At 36.6% G+C, this 17,459-nt stretch overlaps 1 protein-coding gene across 50 annotated transcripts in view; it reads left to right on the forward strand.

Moving 5' to 3' along the window:
• TTLL5 (tubulin tyrosine ligase like 5) overlaps positions 1-17,459 on the forward strand; it is a 293,499-nt gene that overhangs the window by 60,171 nt on the left and 215,869 nt on the right. For 34 of the 50 annotated variants that reach the window (XR_013521423.1, XR_013521412.1, XR_013521413.1 and 31 more), the window contains 5 exons: positions 4,816-4,897; positions 6,506-6,567; positions 7,727-7,821; positions 10,085-10,126; positions 17,244-17,357. Coding sequence is in view for 36 of the 50 variants with exons in the window: in XM_078335474.1 (XP_078191600.1) it covers positions 4,816-4,897; positions 6,506-6,567; positions 7,727-7,821; positions 10,085-10,126; positions 17,244-17,357 (395 nt within the window). In the remaining 14 variants the exon portion in view is untranslated. The remainder of the gene's footprint in view (positions 1-4,815; positions 4,898-6,505; positions 6,568-7,726; positions 7,822-10,084; positions 10,127-17,243; positions 17,358-17,459) is intronic. The other 16 variants (XR_013521422.1, XR_013521421.1, XM_035261090.3 and 13 more) reach the window with 1 other exon arrangement.

Below are 17,459 nucleotides of genomic sequence, written 5' to 3' on the forward strand. Positions count from 1 at the left end.
TTTTCCCAGAAGGATCGAAACCACGTGTTTATTTGAATACCTATACATAAATGTTTATGGCAGCTTTATTAATGATTGCCAAAAATTGGAAACAAATGTCTATCAACTGTTGAATGGATAAATAAGTTGTGGTATGTCCATATAATGGAAAGCTGCTCAGCTATAAAAAGGAATGAACTTCATTATTGGTATGTGTAACAACATTGATGAATCTCAGAAGCACAATGCTAAGTGAAGCCAGTCTCAAGAAACTACATATTGCATTAATTTCATTTATTTGACTTTCTGGAAAAGGCAGAAAGCAGACAAAAATAAGATCAGTGGTTGCCAAGGGTAGGAGTGTGACTGGAGAAGGGGCACAGGGAGTGCATTTGTTAAAATTGTCCTATATTTTATGGTGGTGTTGGACAATTGCATATATTTGTCAAAACTCAACAAAATGTACACTTTAAAAGGGTGAATTTATTGTATGTAAATTATGCTTTGATAAATCTGCCTGAAAACAAAAAACAGTGACAGATGGATGAATCTCAGAAACATGCTAGATGAAAGAAACCAGACTAAAAGAGTATATACCATATGATTCCATTTATATGGAATTCTAGAATAAGCAAAACTAATCTATGGTGAAAGAAATAAGACTAGTAATTGTCAGCAGTGGGGGAAAGGGCAGAGTACTTACCAGGAAACAGCACAATGGATCCTTTTGCAGGTGATGGAAACATTCTGTGTGGGCTGATGGGCATGTGGGTTACTTGGGAGTATCCAATTATCAAGACTTGTCAAGTTGTACATGTAGATCTAACCATTTCAATCATATGTAAATTATACCACAAAAGGGAATAGAGAAGATTAAAGAGATTAAAGAGAAAGAAACTGACTGGGCGTGGTAGCTCACGCCTGTAATCCCAGCACTTTGGGAGGCTGAGCCGAGTGGATCACCTGAGGTCAGGAGTTTGAGACCAGCCTGGCCAACATGGAGAAACTCCATCTCTACTAAAAATATGAAATTAGCCAGGCCTGGTGGCGCATGTCTGTAATTGCAGGCACTTGCGAGTCTGAGGCAGGAGAATCACTTGAACCTGGAGGTGGAGGTTGCAGTGAGCCAAGATCTCGCCATTGCACTCTAGCCTGGGAGACAAGAGCGAAACTCCATCTAAAAAAAAAGAGAGAGAGAGAAACTAAAGAGAAAGATTGAAGACAAAGAAAGAGAGATAAGAGATTTGGTAATATCTTGTATTTGGGAGGTGGTAGAGGAGTGTTTCTAGTTTGGAGTCTGGTGGATGGGGATACCATTCTCCAAGATGAAGAATAATAGCAAACCAAATAGTTTTGGGGAAAGAAAACAAGGGCTGTTTTGTTGAGTGCTGAATACCTATGGAATATCCTAGTGAACATGTCCAGAAGGAAGTTTGAATTACGGATTTGGTGTCCAGAAGACACTTGGCTAAAGATGTGATTTGAATATCATGATTATCATCATATTAATTGTGGCCAGGAGAATACATGAGATTGCCGAAGGAGAAAAGTCGAATTGAGAAGAAAGGAGACCTGAGAATGTCACCTTGAGCAAACCTACCATTGAATATCGGTAGAAGAGAAGGAAGGAAAGGAGGAGGAAAATCAGAAGAGAGCCGTGTCCTGGAACCCAAGGGAGAAGAAAGCTCCAATAAGTGAGGCATGGTCATCAGTTTCAGATGTTTGGGCTGAGCAATAAGGTAGTCTTCGGTGATCATATTGAGGATAGTCAGTTATTAGAGTGGGAGCAGAAGCAAATTCCTGTGGGCTGGGAGTGAATAGATATTAAGAAGTTCAGATTGCTAAGTGTAGATTGCTTTTTCAAGGAACTGTATTAAAGAGGTAGGGAGCTAAGTTTGCCTTGGTTTGGCTAGGGGCTGAAGGAAATATTTCTTACCAAGGAAAATTGTCCTGGGGAAATGTTCCATAAGGCATAGCAATAGTCCTTTGAAAATAGTTGCTTTTCTGTCATAATAAAGACAACACAGAGGAACAAAAAGAGAGGAGCTCTCAGAACTGGAAAAGCCCAGCTTGCTCGTACCCATTCATGTAAGAAACGCTGGTGTGTCTCATTGTGGGTACTGAATTTTTGAAATTCTCGTTACTACTGCCAAAACATACAACATTAAAAGATAAGGAAGTTTATTATGCTCAGCACAACCTACTTCTTACCTTTTAAAATCTTTATAATGACCATAGAAAATACCAAATACCAATCATAAGTTTAGAAGCTTCTTATAAGGACTCTAGTAGCCTGCCAGGGACCCAAATTATTTTTCTTAAGCTGAATTGATCGTGTTCAAAGAGGAAAACCATATACAGAAGCTGTCTTTCCACCCCGTTCCTCTCTCTCATGTCAGCCTTTGAGGTGAACTGGGTTTTGCACTAAGTTATAATGCTGTCACATACTGGTATATATTTCTTCTTCAACTTTTAAATGATAGTAAGTCCAAGCCTGACACATGTAAAGATGTGGTTAGATTTGAGGCTTGATATTTTTAGTTTGGGCACCCTTTCCATAGAGGTTGTTTAGCACTAAAAGGGTTCAGTCATCCGAATGAAAATTAATTTAGCTCTGTGAAGGGTGTTTTCTCTCTCAGTCATTTGCTTCCCTCATATTTCCCGAAATATTGGTTCTCATCCCTGTCAACTGAGATTCTTGGAATTTGCCTCTGATTTGGAGAAATGGTTAAGCAAATGTGTAGCTGCTTAATGCAGGATATTTAAATAGTGGGTTTTATTGATTGTTAGTCTGATTTGAATATATCTTCATTTGTAGCTGATTCTGCAGACCTGACCACTATGTGCATCAATCATTATTTTCACCCTGTTCTTCTTACTATTAATAATATTACCACTTTATGAAACGGTTGAATCCTATGCTTCAGCTTTTAAACAATGAATAGAATGTTATTTTACTTCAATCAAATGTTGCAGTCTCTCTTGCTTGTATAAAATAATATGGACTTGCAGATTTTACAAGTAGATATTCCTTTTAAATGCCTTATTTAGTGCTTTATCACAAATGATTTTTCTCAGGTTAAAGGGGCAATATTTTACAATATTACTGAAGATAAGATCAGCTATTCAGAAGAATGTATTAGCTGTTAAAAGCTATGAATTCATTACCAAAAGAAGATAGGTGAAATATCTTCTGTTTCTTTACATTTTAAAGTATAGATAATATATAAATTTTGTATAGTTACTTGAAGGTGAATCCCATCTCAACCTCTAATATAGTTTGTGATGATTTCTGCAAATGAAATGGAATCCCATATAATTACAGTGGAAGTCAACTTCATTCATGGAAACTTCTCCCTAGAGGATTTTTGAATATGCATGTCTGAGTTCTTACTGCCATATATATGTAAATAGCATCCAGATATTAATAAAGAGGCCAAAGGAAATCAAAGGATGCTAAGGAAATCTCAGGGAGAAAAATGGTTTCCCCAAGTTCCATAGAATCATGTAGATATGATGTAGAATTATGGGGACAACTAGGTCTCTAGATTCCCATTCTAGGATTCTTAATACCTCATGTAACTTCAGACTTCCTGTGTTCTAGAAGAGTTTTTTGGGGCCATCTTTTTAGGATCTATTTTTCTGTTTTCTGAGAGTATTGAGAAATTTAAAAATCCTTCTTGAAGCAAGGAAATTTGTATTAGAATTAATTTCTGGAAAATACTTGGTTGTGTTCTGTGGGTGTGAGGTCTGGCCAGTGACCTCTGATCAGACAGTAAAGAAGGTAGTGTGGTAGTGTTTATTCCTAGAGAAAAAACATAAGCTGTTTTTTTGAGGGTCACAGGATGGGATGTTTAGGTGTGGTGTTTTATATGTATTTGTATATGCATATGTATACACACACACACACACACACACACACACACAAAGGACTGTACACTACTGTGATTTTTGTAGAGAAGGTCTCATTAATAATAATATGAAGGATTCCATAGTTAACCTTTCATCCCTGAACTTGTTAAATGAAACTAGGCATTCTGACAGGAAAACCTACTCCTGAGACTTGCTTTCTCTTTGCAGCAGTTGGGAAGGTAGAGGAAGAGAATCAATACAGAATCCAAAAACTTGATCTCTGGCCCCCACCCATAAATGATATTAGTTGTTCAAGATCGCTTGTCACACCTGGGCTCTACTACCACTGGCTTTCTCTTTTCTTGTCTTTCAGTTCATGTTGGGGCAGTGTATTTTATTTTCTGTCTTCAAAGTGAAATTGAAACTCTAGGAGAGGGGAAAGAATACATTTAGATGTCTTCTTTACCTAGGTTGCAAAAACAATATCTTGGTTTAAGAAAATGTGATGGAAGGATTCTAGAGAAATGCCTTCAGGAGATGTTTCTGTGTTCAGAATTGGCAGGGAGGGGCTGGGGGAGGGGAATTCAGAGCAGGCCTAAAGCAGCATTGGTGTTGGTTGCACTTACTTCATTCTATTTTCCATTTTTTTTCTTTTGCCCATAAGCATAGCAGAATCGTATTAGTTAACTATTCCAGAGTCAGGTCGCTTTCTGTGTAGGACTTAGAAACATCAATAGACAGTGCATGATAAAAACAGTGGAATTGTATTGCATTGTTTTCTTATTATCCTAGAACTTGATTAATTTCTCTTGAACTTGAAAGATACTTGGAAGATTCTTGAAAGATTCTCTGTTTCTACTTCCACTTACTACTTATACTCAGTGAGTTTCTAGGCCTGGGAGTTGATCAGATTGAATGTTGTAGATCTTTGTGTGGTTGTGACATGGAAAATGATTTGTGTATTATCTTGTGTTGTATTTCTAGAACTCTATGGCTTTGATGTGCTCATAGATTCTACTCTGAAGCCATGGTTGTTGGAAGTGAATCTCTCTCCTTCTTTGGCCTGGTAAGTCAATTCCATCTGCTAGAAAAGGACAAACCTTCAAGAAATATTTAAATCACTTTTTTTTGGAGTCATTTCTCTTGGTACTAGAAGATTATTTTTTTCCCTAGTTATTAGTTAGAGATAACCAGACTTTCTTAAATTAGCTGGTTTATGGCATAATGTCAAAGTTTATATGGGAATCATGAATCTTTGTCTTCCTAGTCAATTTACAATTACATGATTTCTGCTTATTAGGCTTCTAAGGGATGATTTTTATGTTCATTTTTATCCCTGTATTTTTTTTTAGTAGTAGGTGTTCTGTTAAGGCTAAGGAATTATGTAAGTTATTATATTTCCTTCATTACCAAAAGCTTTATGGGTTCAAATCCACATATACTATAATGATATAAAGCTGGATCTAGGGCCACGTAGATAATATGTGGTGCTTTTACCCTGTCCTATGTTTAAAGTCATCCAAGTTTAAAGTAAAAAACTTCAAACAACTTAAAAATTTTTTTAACTAACCTATTGTTTAGAAGAAGAAAAGAAACATATTTTTCAATACCAGAGAAGATTCTTATTATATTTTATAATAAATAAATAAAGATTCTTAATATATTATATTCTTATTAAGGAGCTATAGCCAGAATTTCTGTTCACTGTACACTTCTCTAAACAGAGAACTCCAGAGGTTTATGCCAGAGACCACCCAGCTGCTGAGTTTTTAAGGATGAGAGATACTGGCAAAATGCCAAGTAATCAAATAAAGACAGATTGACTGCTTTTGGAGTGGGAGTTTGGCTTAACCTCCATAGTAAGGTGTAGAGCTAGATATTACAGATGCTTCAGGTGTTACGGAACTTTCGTCAAGTCAGCCTTTTGCAGATTGCCCAGTAAAGTGTATTATACTATACATCAGAAGTTAGAAATCCCCAGAATGAAGCACTGAGTATAGCAGTCAGAGCCGTTTGGTTCATGGAGGAACACCTCAACGCTGAAGCCAGTGTGGCAGTCACCGCCACAGGGAGGCCTCTTGCTTTTGGTCCATCTTCTTTTTGTTTTCATGTGGGTTTCTGCTGTATCATCTGGTGAGATTTTGGTATGACTCGTTTTTTTGTTTTTGTTTTTGCCCTATTTGCAAGCCTGTAAGCCTAAGAAGGTTGTTTTAGCACAGAACATAAAGACTTAAAAAAGTACAAATATGGCCAAAGTTGCTTCTCTTGCATGTGAATGTGACTTGACTGTTACAGCAGTGAAAAGTAATTTGAACGATGGGCACACTCATAAAAGAGCGTACTGAAAGTCTGAACCTCTGAAATCCAGTTTTAATGAAGCAGTATTCTTGACTTCTGCAAAATTTGAATTGCACAAGACCTTCTGGTATAAAAAAATTGCATGTTAGAGAATCAATGCATGGTGCTGGGTTTGCATTACAGAGGACAAACTGAACACCAGGATTTCATTTCTCATATTTGTGCACAGATTCCCCACCCCACAGATTTTATGGGCTTTATGTGTTGCTCTTCACTGACATTTGGAAACTTTGCTATATTGGGGCCCATTAGAGGGTGGCTATTCTTTTAACCTACACACTTACCAATTGCTCTTTTCTTTCTTTGTTTCTGTTAGTGATGCACCTCTGGACCTAAAGATTAAAGCCAGTATGATTTCAGATATGTTCACTGTTGTAGGTGAGTAGTAGTGTTTTCTAAACTGGACTCATATAAAAATTAAGCAGAGTGTCCATTTTGTCAGACTCCATAGGTTTTGCCAACTGGCAGTTCCTAAGCCATGCTGAATGTTTTATACTAAAAAATTATATTTTCAGGGAAATGTTTATATGTTTCTACTCCTCTTGGCTCCATCCTGTCCTGAGGCTAAACCACAACTAAGGCTGAGACCTGGGGCACAGGAATTATGAGCTGAGAAAGAGAATTAGCAAAGATCTGGAGAAAGTGTATTTTTCTCCAAACTGGGAAAGTAAAACCCACTGAAGAAGCCTTGTTATAACGGAGACTGGCTATATTTCTGCTAGATAGTCTCTACTGGTCTCAGTGTGATCCCTTCTATAGTAGTTATTATAACCAAAGCAGCCCAAAGACGAAATCCCATTTTAAGAGATAAGCCAAAACTTTGAAATGGAGATGAGCAGTCAGGTGGCTATTTTGTGCGTTTGTTGTTTTTTTAAGTACTATAAAAAGACTTAATAAAATATATTTGCGATGAACTAGTACCTGATGTACTAGCAAATGCTGTAAAACTTAGCTACTCTATTCTCTTTGGATGGGAATCTGCTTCTTTTAGGAAGTAAGTGAAATTAGCTGAAGTCCAATTTCCAAAGCCATAGATAATCTACAAAGCCCATTTTGAAAGTTGCCAATAGACCACCTTCTGCAGTTCCAGAAGCAGATCATGTAACAGGACAAGACTGTTAACTTGCTTTTGGATTTTCCCCGTAAAAATAACTTTATTTTCCAGTCATCATCCAGGTAGCCACTTTAAAGTAACTTGTTTTTATTAACAACCATGTGTTTTAAAGTGGTGGTTTGCAGTTGTTTTAGGTTTATCAAAAATCTACATCTCTTTCTCACTCAGAATCACATTTCAGCTACCCAACTAGCAAGGTTAATTTATTTGCATATTTCCCTTTTCTTGTTCTCTCTAATTATGGTGGTTCAGAGTTCAAGCAAAGTGTATGTATGGGAGAGTTGTGCATTACCCTCCTGAGGCTAGATCTCTGTAATATTTATGACAGTGAAACTGAGTCTGTATATCTAAAGAAAAGGTGTAGTCAGACCTGCTAATACCTTAGAAAATGGCAGGTTTTAATGTTGCCCATTCCCCTTTCAGGATTTGTGTGCCAAGATCCTGCCCAGCGAGCATCAACCCGGCCAATTTATCCCACCTTTGAGTCTTCCAGGCGAAACCCTTTCCAGAAACCTCAGGTAAGCAAATTCTGCAGCAGGGAGCCTGAAGGCAGCTTACTGGGAAGTGGCGCCTGGTGTAACTGAGGGAGCTGAGGCACTGTGGATATGAGGTCACTTAGAGCAGGAGAATTTGGGGATCACTTTAGATAGGAGGCAGTTATATTCAGCTGTGGCTAACAGCTTGTGCTTTAAATGTTTTCCAGCAAACTTACTCCCTATTTTTTGTTTTGTCTTTTATCTTGGCTTTTTTCATTATCTTCCTTCTCTCTGTTTTTAAAAATAACCTTTTTTCACCTCAGATTGATGTGCTCAGAAACAAAGCACAGAGAAGAAGCCTACTAATTTTCAGTCCTTACTGTGTTCTTTCTGGTCTTCAGACTAGCTTTGTAAAGAAGATGCTTTCTTGAAATAGTATCTTCTCTACAAGTAATTTTCCTCGGACGCTCCATGATCATGAGTTATTGATTGAGGCTAAATGAGATAAAAGCCCAAAGAAACTTATACATGTCTAAAATATCATTTCATCAAGCACTGCTTCAGTTTTTGTGTACTCTGCATTTTTGTTCCAGTTAAACCAATCAGCTAATCCTTCTATTACTCATTCCGTCGTCTTGTCAGTCCCTGCCTGTTTTGACCCTGCTAATTTTCCACTTTTGTTTCTTGGCCTTTAACATTTCTTCTTATTTTAAAAAATCCACTTTGCTCTTCTCTTCCCATCTGGTTTGATTACTTTGCCTGCTCAGACATTTTGGAAGTCTTATTAAATCCATCATGACCTTTACTTTTCATTTTAATATTATTCACTTGTTCTATATTACATTGTTTTGCATTTATTGATTTGTTGCTTTAAAATTGTCCTCTTCTGCCAGATTGTAGGCTTTTTGAAGGCATAAGCAGCTTTTTCTTCCTGCTCCCCATCTTCTCTTTCCCTTTCTTCTCCTCTCTTTTTATCCCTGCCCCAACTACACTTTAACCCTCTGCTTCTCCCTTTTTTCCTCCCTTCTTCTACTCACATCCCTCCTCCTCTTGTTCGTTTTGCTTGCTAGTTTCATTTGGAGTAGTGCTATTTTCTGTTTGCCAAACTCATATACTATTATTTATTCAGATGATTTTTTATTAGAACAGGGCTTTCAAACTCAAATGCCTAGAGGGCCTGCAGGCAGGTAATATAAATGAGTAAATAGAGGCAGGTATAATACAGCTAAGAGTGATATGACTGAGGTAAACTAGAGAGTGCGTACCTCATCTGAAACGGGTGACTGTTTTACTAACGTGCTCCAGCTAATTACTGTCATGCTTAGGTGTGGGCCAGGTGTTACGAGATCTTCCTATTATCAAGAGAAATCAGAAATCTTACTTTAAATATTGGCAGCTAGTTCATTAGAAACAATACTTTTCAGGCCAAGCATAATATGTCTTTGAGCTGGATTCAGTCTTTGCCTATCTGTGACCCCATGCTGTAGAAATACTCTCTAATTAGTGTTGGGATGTGGAACAGGGTGTACTGGATTTTAAGGGCTATTATCTTGGATTAGATATAAAATCAGTTATTAGGGTTATACTTGATCAGTGCATTATCACAGATCAAAGGGTCTTCTTTAATTTTTAATAAGAAAAAGTAGAGGATTAACCTAGGTATATTAGGAAAACTTAATTTAGGCAATCACATTCCTTTGCAAATTGTTTCCTGCAGTATCTGTGGCAAGAACCACAGGATTATGTAAAAAGGATCATGAACGTTTCTGTGCAGCTTTAACACAGTTTCTGCCAAGTTTCACTTCTAGAGGTAGCTGTATTGCCAATCTTGGATGAATGGATCCCTTTTCTGAGGTTGCCTGTTAGCTTTTTTGGCAACTCTTTGCAAACTCTAGAAAGTCTATTCAATGCTTGTTTTGCCAACTCATAGGTAATGGCATGATTTCATCCATAAGCAGCCTGCAGGACACTTACATAAAGGCTAAAGGAACTGTAGATTAGTTATGTGTAGTGTGTGAAACCAGTTTGTCAGGTGGACTAGTTGACTTCAGGGTCTTCAGTATCTGGCAGTAGGATTGCGCCCTCAGCAGTGAGAAGTTGAAGCTGGAATATACATGGCATAGGAGAAAGCAGTATAATGAAATATTATAAATGTTCTAACCTTCCAACTACCAAGTGTAGGACTCTTGCTTTGGAGTCTGCTTGGAGATTATTTTTCCTCTTTTATATCATAGATCTAGGAGATGGAAAATGTAGGCATGTTAGGAGAAGATAAGGCTTTATTCCATTTTTCTGTCTTTTATAGCGTCCAGTATCTGCACAGTTACAGTCATCAAAGGCCAAGCAGGTAAGTTCTAGATCTTTTGGAGACTTCATTCAAATTTTATTTTCATTCTCCAAATGGAAAGGTTTTTAGCTTTAGTTTTTTATGGTACATACTTTATGTACCTGTCTTTTTGTTCGTTTGTTTTTTTGTACAGTTAATAACATAAATGAAAATAAATGCATAGAAGTCTTTTTGGTTATAGAATATAAGAGTAGAGGATGCAGGAACTTAGGGATCCTCTTTTCCTGATAGTGATTATACTGCAGTGGAGGTAGCTGAATTTAAACAATGAACAGGGGCTTATAGGCATATCTATCTAGTTGACCAAAATATTCCAGGGAGGAAATTTTGTAGTTCACAAATGAACTTCATTTTTTTCCCCAGACATCTTACGAAACATACTGTTGTCTATAGCTTAATATTGGAAATGTTTTCACATTGGGTGTTGGGCTGTATTAGAGTTTCTTAACAGGTGACATTTCAAATAGTAGTGATTTGCAGTTTACACATCTTTAGAAGCTTTGCCATAATAGTGTCTCAGATGCTACCTTTGAAATGCAAACATCTTTCTTTCTGAACATTCTGAATGATCAGCATTTGCTTGCTTACTGTTTCTGTTAGCAGTAGTTGAGATTAACCATCGCTTTCTTCTGCACAAATTTAAAAAATTCTTTTTGAAGTATTAGGCTAGCAGTGGGAGTCCTGTGCCTGCTATTTGATGCTTTGGTATGAGGGTTATAGATATCCTCATATATAAACGTGTCACTGCAACTATTATTTAGCAAAAAGCTCCAGTATATTTATTTTGGCATTTGTACTCTCTGATGCAATTTCTGGTAAGCTTGAATGCTTGACTTGTAACTTTCTTAGCTACTCTTTCTGATAAAGTGATTTATATGGTTTGTGTGAATGCAAGAAATAAAAAATAACTTGAATGCCCTAATATTTAGTAACTGATTAATGTGGTTCCGTAGTATGAATTTTGGTGCTTAGTTGGTAGAATTTGAAATGCTTTAATATGTAGTGTTTTATATTTAGTAAATACCTAAGTATGCTAGCTGCTACCCGTGGCAAAAAAAACAAAACAAAACAAAATAAGCCTGTTGACTTCAAAGAGCTTATATTCTAAATATACCTGGAACTAATCTACTGATAGGAGTACGTAAAGAAATGAGTAATCTTTTATAGCCTTTGGCGTTTGACTCTAAAGAAATGTTTTTGAAATGTAATTCTATTTTATTTTTATTTATTTATTTGAGACAGGGTGTCACTCCGTCACTCAGGCTGGAGTGCAGTGGCACGATCACAGCTCACTACAGCCTGGACTTCCTAGGCTCAGGTGATCCTCCCGTCTCAGCCTCCCAAGTAGCTGGGACTACAGGTGCACACCACTACGCCTGGCTAATTTTTTGTATTTTTGGTAGAGATGAGGGTTTTGCCTTGTTACCCAGGCTGATCTGGAACCTCTGAGCTCAAGCCATTTGCCCACCTTGGCCCTCCCAAAGTGCTGGGATAGCAGGCATGAGCCCGGCCTTTGATATGTAGTTCTAATCTTAATTTCTCATTATCAGTTTAATTCCATTGCATCTAGTTGCATTGCTTGGATTACCATAGGTTATAATAGCTTTGTTGGAGAGCAAGACCTCTCTTTCGTAGTAATGTATTTGAATGTTACATAAAGGCTTTCTGACTTTATTCAGCCAGCTTTATATGTGTTGAATTCTTGGACTTTAATCGTTCTTTGCAATGTTCTATTTTGTCATTGTCTTTCTGTTAACGAAGCACTCTTAACTTCACAGTATTTTCATGGGAGCCAAGTTAAAAAGAAAAATTCTCTGTTCTGACCAGTTAGATTGTGTCAAGCTTTCATTTTCTGTTGCTGTCAGATTGTGAATTCTTTTAGTTCTTTGTCCTTTGTCTGCCTTTTCCTTTTTAATCCAGTTTCTCTATCTATATTTCTCCCTTCTCTTTAATGTCTATGGTTCAGATTTTCCACTTACCAGAAATTGTATTGCATGGTACTATGGAAAGAACATGTACCTTTATAGTCAGATAGACCTGAATTCAAATTTGAGCTCTGCTGATAACTAGTAATTAGATATTTGGGCAAGTTCTCTTACCTCTCTAAGGTTCAATTCCCATCTGTCAAATGGGGATAATAATTCATACATCGAGTTATGGTGAGAAAAAAATGATAAAACATAGGTAAAATATTCAGGCTAAATGCTAGACATTTATAAGCCTAGTTTATACTAAGAAGATTCACTCCCCTTCACACTTTTGAACCTTGATTTTCCCATTGTGAAGATCTCATTACTTTGATATTCACCTGTTTGTAGTCACGTTTTTGCATTTGCTGTCATCCAAAAATGCTGTTTTATTTTTACTTCCAGACATTAATGAAAATTTTAAGCAATACTTAGTTAATTCCCATTTTAGAAATCCCTCCCCAACTTGATTCATTGCTATTTACTCTATCTTACAGTTACACTGTTTTTCGTTTTTGTTGATGTGTTATATTCTGGCAGTAACCCTTGACATATAATTTAGAATAAAAATGTTATAAAATTTTCTCAAATGCTTCTCTAAAATCCAAAGACATTAAATATATTGCTATAGCTCCCCTTTTAAAACTCTTGTCCCAAAAATCAAACTTTTAAAGCATGTTTTAAAATAAATAAAGCATTCTTCATACTATTCTTCATGAGCCCACTATCCTCTAAATTATTAGGGATTTTTTTTCCTTTTAATATTTGTTTCATTATTTTACTAAGGATTCGAGTTAGATTTACCAGGCATTAACCACCAGGAGCATACTTCTTACATTTTTGAAGATTAGTACCTCATTTGTTGTTTTTCCAATCTGGTAGTTCCTCAGTTCTTCATGATTTTTCAGATGTAATTTTAAGTGGTTTGGTAAGTTTTGTTTGTTTGTTTTTAAAGCCAGTTTCCTTAATAACAAAATGCATGTCTCTCAGACCTGCTGGCTTACATTTATTCCAAATTTCTAGATGTTACATAACTCTTTTTATTTTATTTTACTTTATTTTTTACTGTTAGACAAGCCTACTTATTCCCCCCTCCACCCGCCAATTTCAGAGTATACACTGATTATCATTATTTTTAAATGTTCTCTTAGAAGCCATTTTTTTGGTCAATTTCCACTCAGATTTATTGTTAATGTGGTCTTGTCCATTTATTTTCTTTCATTCGATAGCATTAATTCATTTTGCCTTTAAACTTGATTTTATCTTTTGTTTTTTTGATGGTAAAATGTATCACATATAAATTGAGCTATTTCTAGTTTCTTTGCTTTTAATGAAGGATTCCAAACTTCGTAAAACTGCATTGAGAAATTTTTATTCTTTGCATGTGTTCTCTGTCAAGCAAATTTTATTTTTGCCCCTCAATTATGATATATTTTTAGGATATCTTGCTATTTTTCTCCATTCTACATTTTGTCAAGTTCTTCTCATCACTGGTACTTGCCAGCTTTTTTTAGGCTGAGAGTCAGTTTCTGATTCAACATCTGTTTCTTACTGCTTTGACTGAGTGGAGACTGGTGGTTCTTTGTCTCAATAATTTCACATTCTGTCAGTTGTTCCTTAGCAATGATGGTTAGATGCGTAAGGTTTCTTCTTTGGGTAGATTTCTGAATCATAAGTTGTCTGTTGATAAATTTATCTTTGGTGCATGTTGCATGGCAGACTTCTTAACTTGACAGTTATTTGACAGTTTAAAATTTATCTGAGCACTGGATATTTAAATCATGTATCTTTTAACCAGAGGCAGTGGTTCTCCTCTCTAAGTTCAGAGGAGCCTTATTTCCTAAGTACATTCAGTCAACCTATGGGAATATGTGGATTTATTATATCTGCTATCCAGAGGATGTAGCTGTTGTCCCCAAAGGCAAAGCTGCAGAATGACTTGCATTTGGACTGTTTTGCCTTTGTTTGTAATAGTCTTGATGGCCTTTCAAATCATTCTGATTCCTTTTTTTAACCTTTGTTTTTAATCTCCAAGTGTGTCTCTTTGACACTCATAAGCATTTATTTTCTTTTTTCTGTCCATGTTATCCTTTCTTCTTCCCTTCTCTCTTTCTCTGCCTTTTCTTTCACCTGTGACTTTAATTCAGGTCACATTTATTCCTTTCTCAAAGCTCTTAAATACCCAACTTAGAAGCACAGACCTGAATTTCTACATGCCTCTACCCGACCCCAAACAGTTTACACATTTGTACACAGTAGCTAGACCTGGAGTTGTAGGCTGTAACAAAGGAGTGGTTGTGACTGTGTATGGGAGACAACTCTTTGAAAGTGATTCGCAGAGAAGTTTGAGAATTTGGGGTGCTAATTCATTGGTTACAGGAACCACATTCGGTTAGTAGGAGAAGGTTACAACATCATTATCTCAATTTCTAGAAGCCAGGAATATTAAAAAACCATTTAAAAAAACACCCAAGAATTGGGGGGTTCTCATTAGATGTTGTTTAATAGTGATTTGACCTTGGTTCTTTTAAATATACCCATGCATTCCTTAAATCTGTTTAATAGTTAATAACTTTTTCTTTAAATACTTTTAGTTAATGTAGCTTTTAGCTTATCAGCCTTCTAAGTAACATTCTTTCTGTTCTTAAGCTTGATAAAAATGCTTATTTTTATTATTTAAATGAATACTTATTGCTTACTATCTCCTTACGTAATTTGAGATAGTATCATGCAAGAAAGCTACTTAACTTTAGGGACTAACTGCCAGTGGCTTTATTGTTTTATTTTTGAGATGGAGTTTTGCTCTTGTTGCCCAGGCTGGAGTACAATGGTGCAGCCTCGGCTCACTGCAGTGTCCACCTCCAGGGTTCAAGCAATTCTCTTGCCTCAGCCTCTGAGTAGCTGAGATCACAGGCATGTGCCACCATGCCCAGATAATTTTATATTTTGAGTGGAGAAGGGGTTTCACCCTGTTGGCCAGGATGGTCTTGATCTCCTGACCTTAGGTGATCTGCCTGCCTCGGCCTCCTAAAGTGTTGAGATTCCAAGTGTGAGCCACTGCGTCAGGCTTTGCCAGCGGCTTTATGATCAGAAACATACTATCATGGGTGAACTAGATAAGTATTTTCTGGCAAACAGTAGGTAGTGTGTGATCACAAGAAAAGTCCTCAAACTATCCATTTAATATTTTTGGCTTTTCCAAATTATACATTAAATAAGTGTTCACACTTTTTAAAGATTTTAAAGCAATGGTTACAGTATTTATACAAATAATATATAAACCTATAAACCCTCTCATTTTAACATCTACTGTTTAATGTAGTCCCAGAGATTGAGGAAGTAAAACTATTTCCCAAAATCCTTCTACAGAGTTTAATTCTAACCATAATTGGTGTCAGCACTTTCACTTATTTATTTGTTTAACAAATACTTCTTGATTTACTTCATGCCAAGTATAATGTATTGTTCTGGATGTTGAAGACACCACAGTAAAAGCCTCTGCACTTCACATGTTGCTTACATCTGTTGATTTCATGGTTTTTCTTGATATAGGTGTCCATCATGGAGTTTCCTATCAGAAAATTTAGCTTTTATAACTCCCGTGCTAGCTTTGAAGATTGGTTAGTTGGTCTCGGTTGTGTCCAAAGATAAAACCGTTCATGGTTGGTTATTTGTTTACGTGAGTATGTTAGTCTGTTCAGGCTGCCATAACAAAATGCCATAGCCTGGGTGGCTTAAACAACAGAAATTTATTTCTCAGAGTCTGAAGGCTGAGAAGTCCAAGATCAAGGTGCCGGCAAAGTAGGTTTCATTCTAAGGCTTTTTAAAATTGGCCTATAGGCCTCCATTTTGTTGTATGCTCACATGGCCTCTTCTTTGTACACACACTGGCTGGGGCTGGGGAAGAGAGAAGGAGATCAAATTCTCTGGCATCTCATCTTATAAGGACACTAATCCCATTATACCAGGGCCCTACTCTCATGACTTCCAACTTTAATTACCTTCTAAAAGCTCCATCTCCAAATGCTATCACATTGGAGATTAGGACTTTAACATGAGAATTTTTGAGAGACACAAACATTCAATCCATAACAACAGGTATTGCTAAAAAGGCCAAAAGTTAGTTACCAAAATTCCTTTGAATAGATATTCTACAAATAGAGAAAGACAAAGAATATCTCCTGACAGTGGGGCTGCTGCTCTCTGATTGAAGTTACTTCTAAGAATTAAGAGGACAGTTTGCACCCATAGTGGTTGAATTCTTTCTTACGCTTTCTACTTGGCAGATTTGTCTTATTTTTGTCTGTCACTTCATTAGTTTTAGTAATAGTTTATGTCATGCTTTTATACTGACTTCCTTTTTTACCTTTCTGTTTCTCTACTCACATAAAATCAAAATTCACTTAAAACTTGTGTTTTCCGATGATTTCCCTGATTACCATGTGGAAGCCGAACTAGCCAAGCACCTCTTCTGGGATCAGTGATGAACGGGGGCCCTTTGGCTGCCTTGTTGGAGTGCCCCAGGTAGTTACTCGTGTTTCAGGCCTCTTGAAGTTCAAGAACCACAGTGATAACCTTTTGGCCACGCTCTTTTCTGTGTCAGTGATGACTCTCGTCTCAGTATTTCCCCCTCAAACTGTAAAACATCTCACAGCGCAACTTTTTCGTTTGTGATGTTAATAGATTGTTCCTAGTTTTTGTGTCTTATGTCTCAATTCTTAATTCTTCATCTCCTGTGCTGAAAATAATATACTCACTGAAATAAATATACATTGACTTTTCTGTTGAGGGCATTTTCAAATTTTTCCATATCCTTGAAATATTAGATGTGCTCTAAAACCAAGGTTTGGGTTAAATACTAGCTTAGAAAGTCACATGGACCTCATTCTTTCTTTCTTCTCTTTTCTTTCTCAACCCATAGTGTTTTTTTTTTTTTTTTACTATTCTGTTTTCTCCTCTTGCCTTTGAGTTTATTAGCTTTCTTCTGTTTTCCAGGGTTTCAGGCTAAGATAATTACAGAAAGTAATTAATGAATTTGAGCTTATATATCTTAGGAAAGATAATGATGTTAAGGAAATGAACAGAGGGAAGTGAGGAATAATGAAAACTTAAAAAATTTTTTTTTACTATTTTCATTTTCTTCTTTTTAGCGTTCCCGTCCACTTTCAGCCAGTGATGCAGAAATGAAAAACCTCGTGGGCTCAGCCCGGGAGAAAGGGCCAGGGAAGTTGGGTGGTTCTGTGCTTGGTCTGTCAATGGAGGAGGTAAAGATAAATTCATTTTAGGCTTTGGTGGGTTAAAACAGGGTTTAGCAAAAATTATGGAGTGATTCATAATATTTATGACAAACTCATGTCTTACATTGA

Source organism: Callithrix jacchus, chromosome 8 (assembly GCF_049354715.1).
Source record: "Callithrix jacchus isolate 240 chromosome 8, calJac240_pri, whole genome shotgun sequence".
Taxonomy (NCBI): Eukaryota; Metazoa; Chordata; class Mammalia; order Primates; family Cebidae; genus Callithrix; species Callithrix jacchus.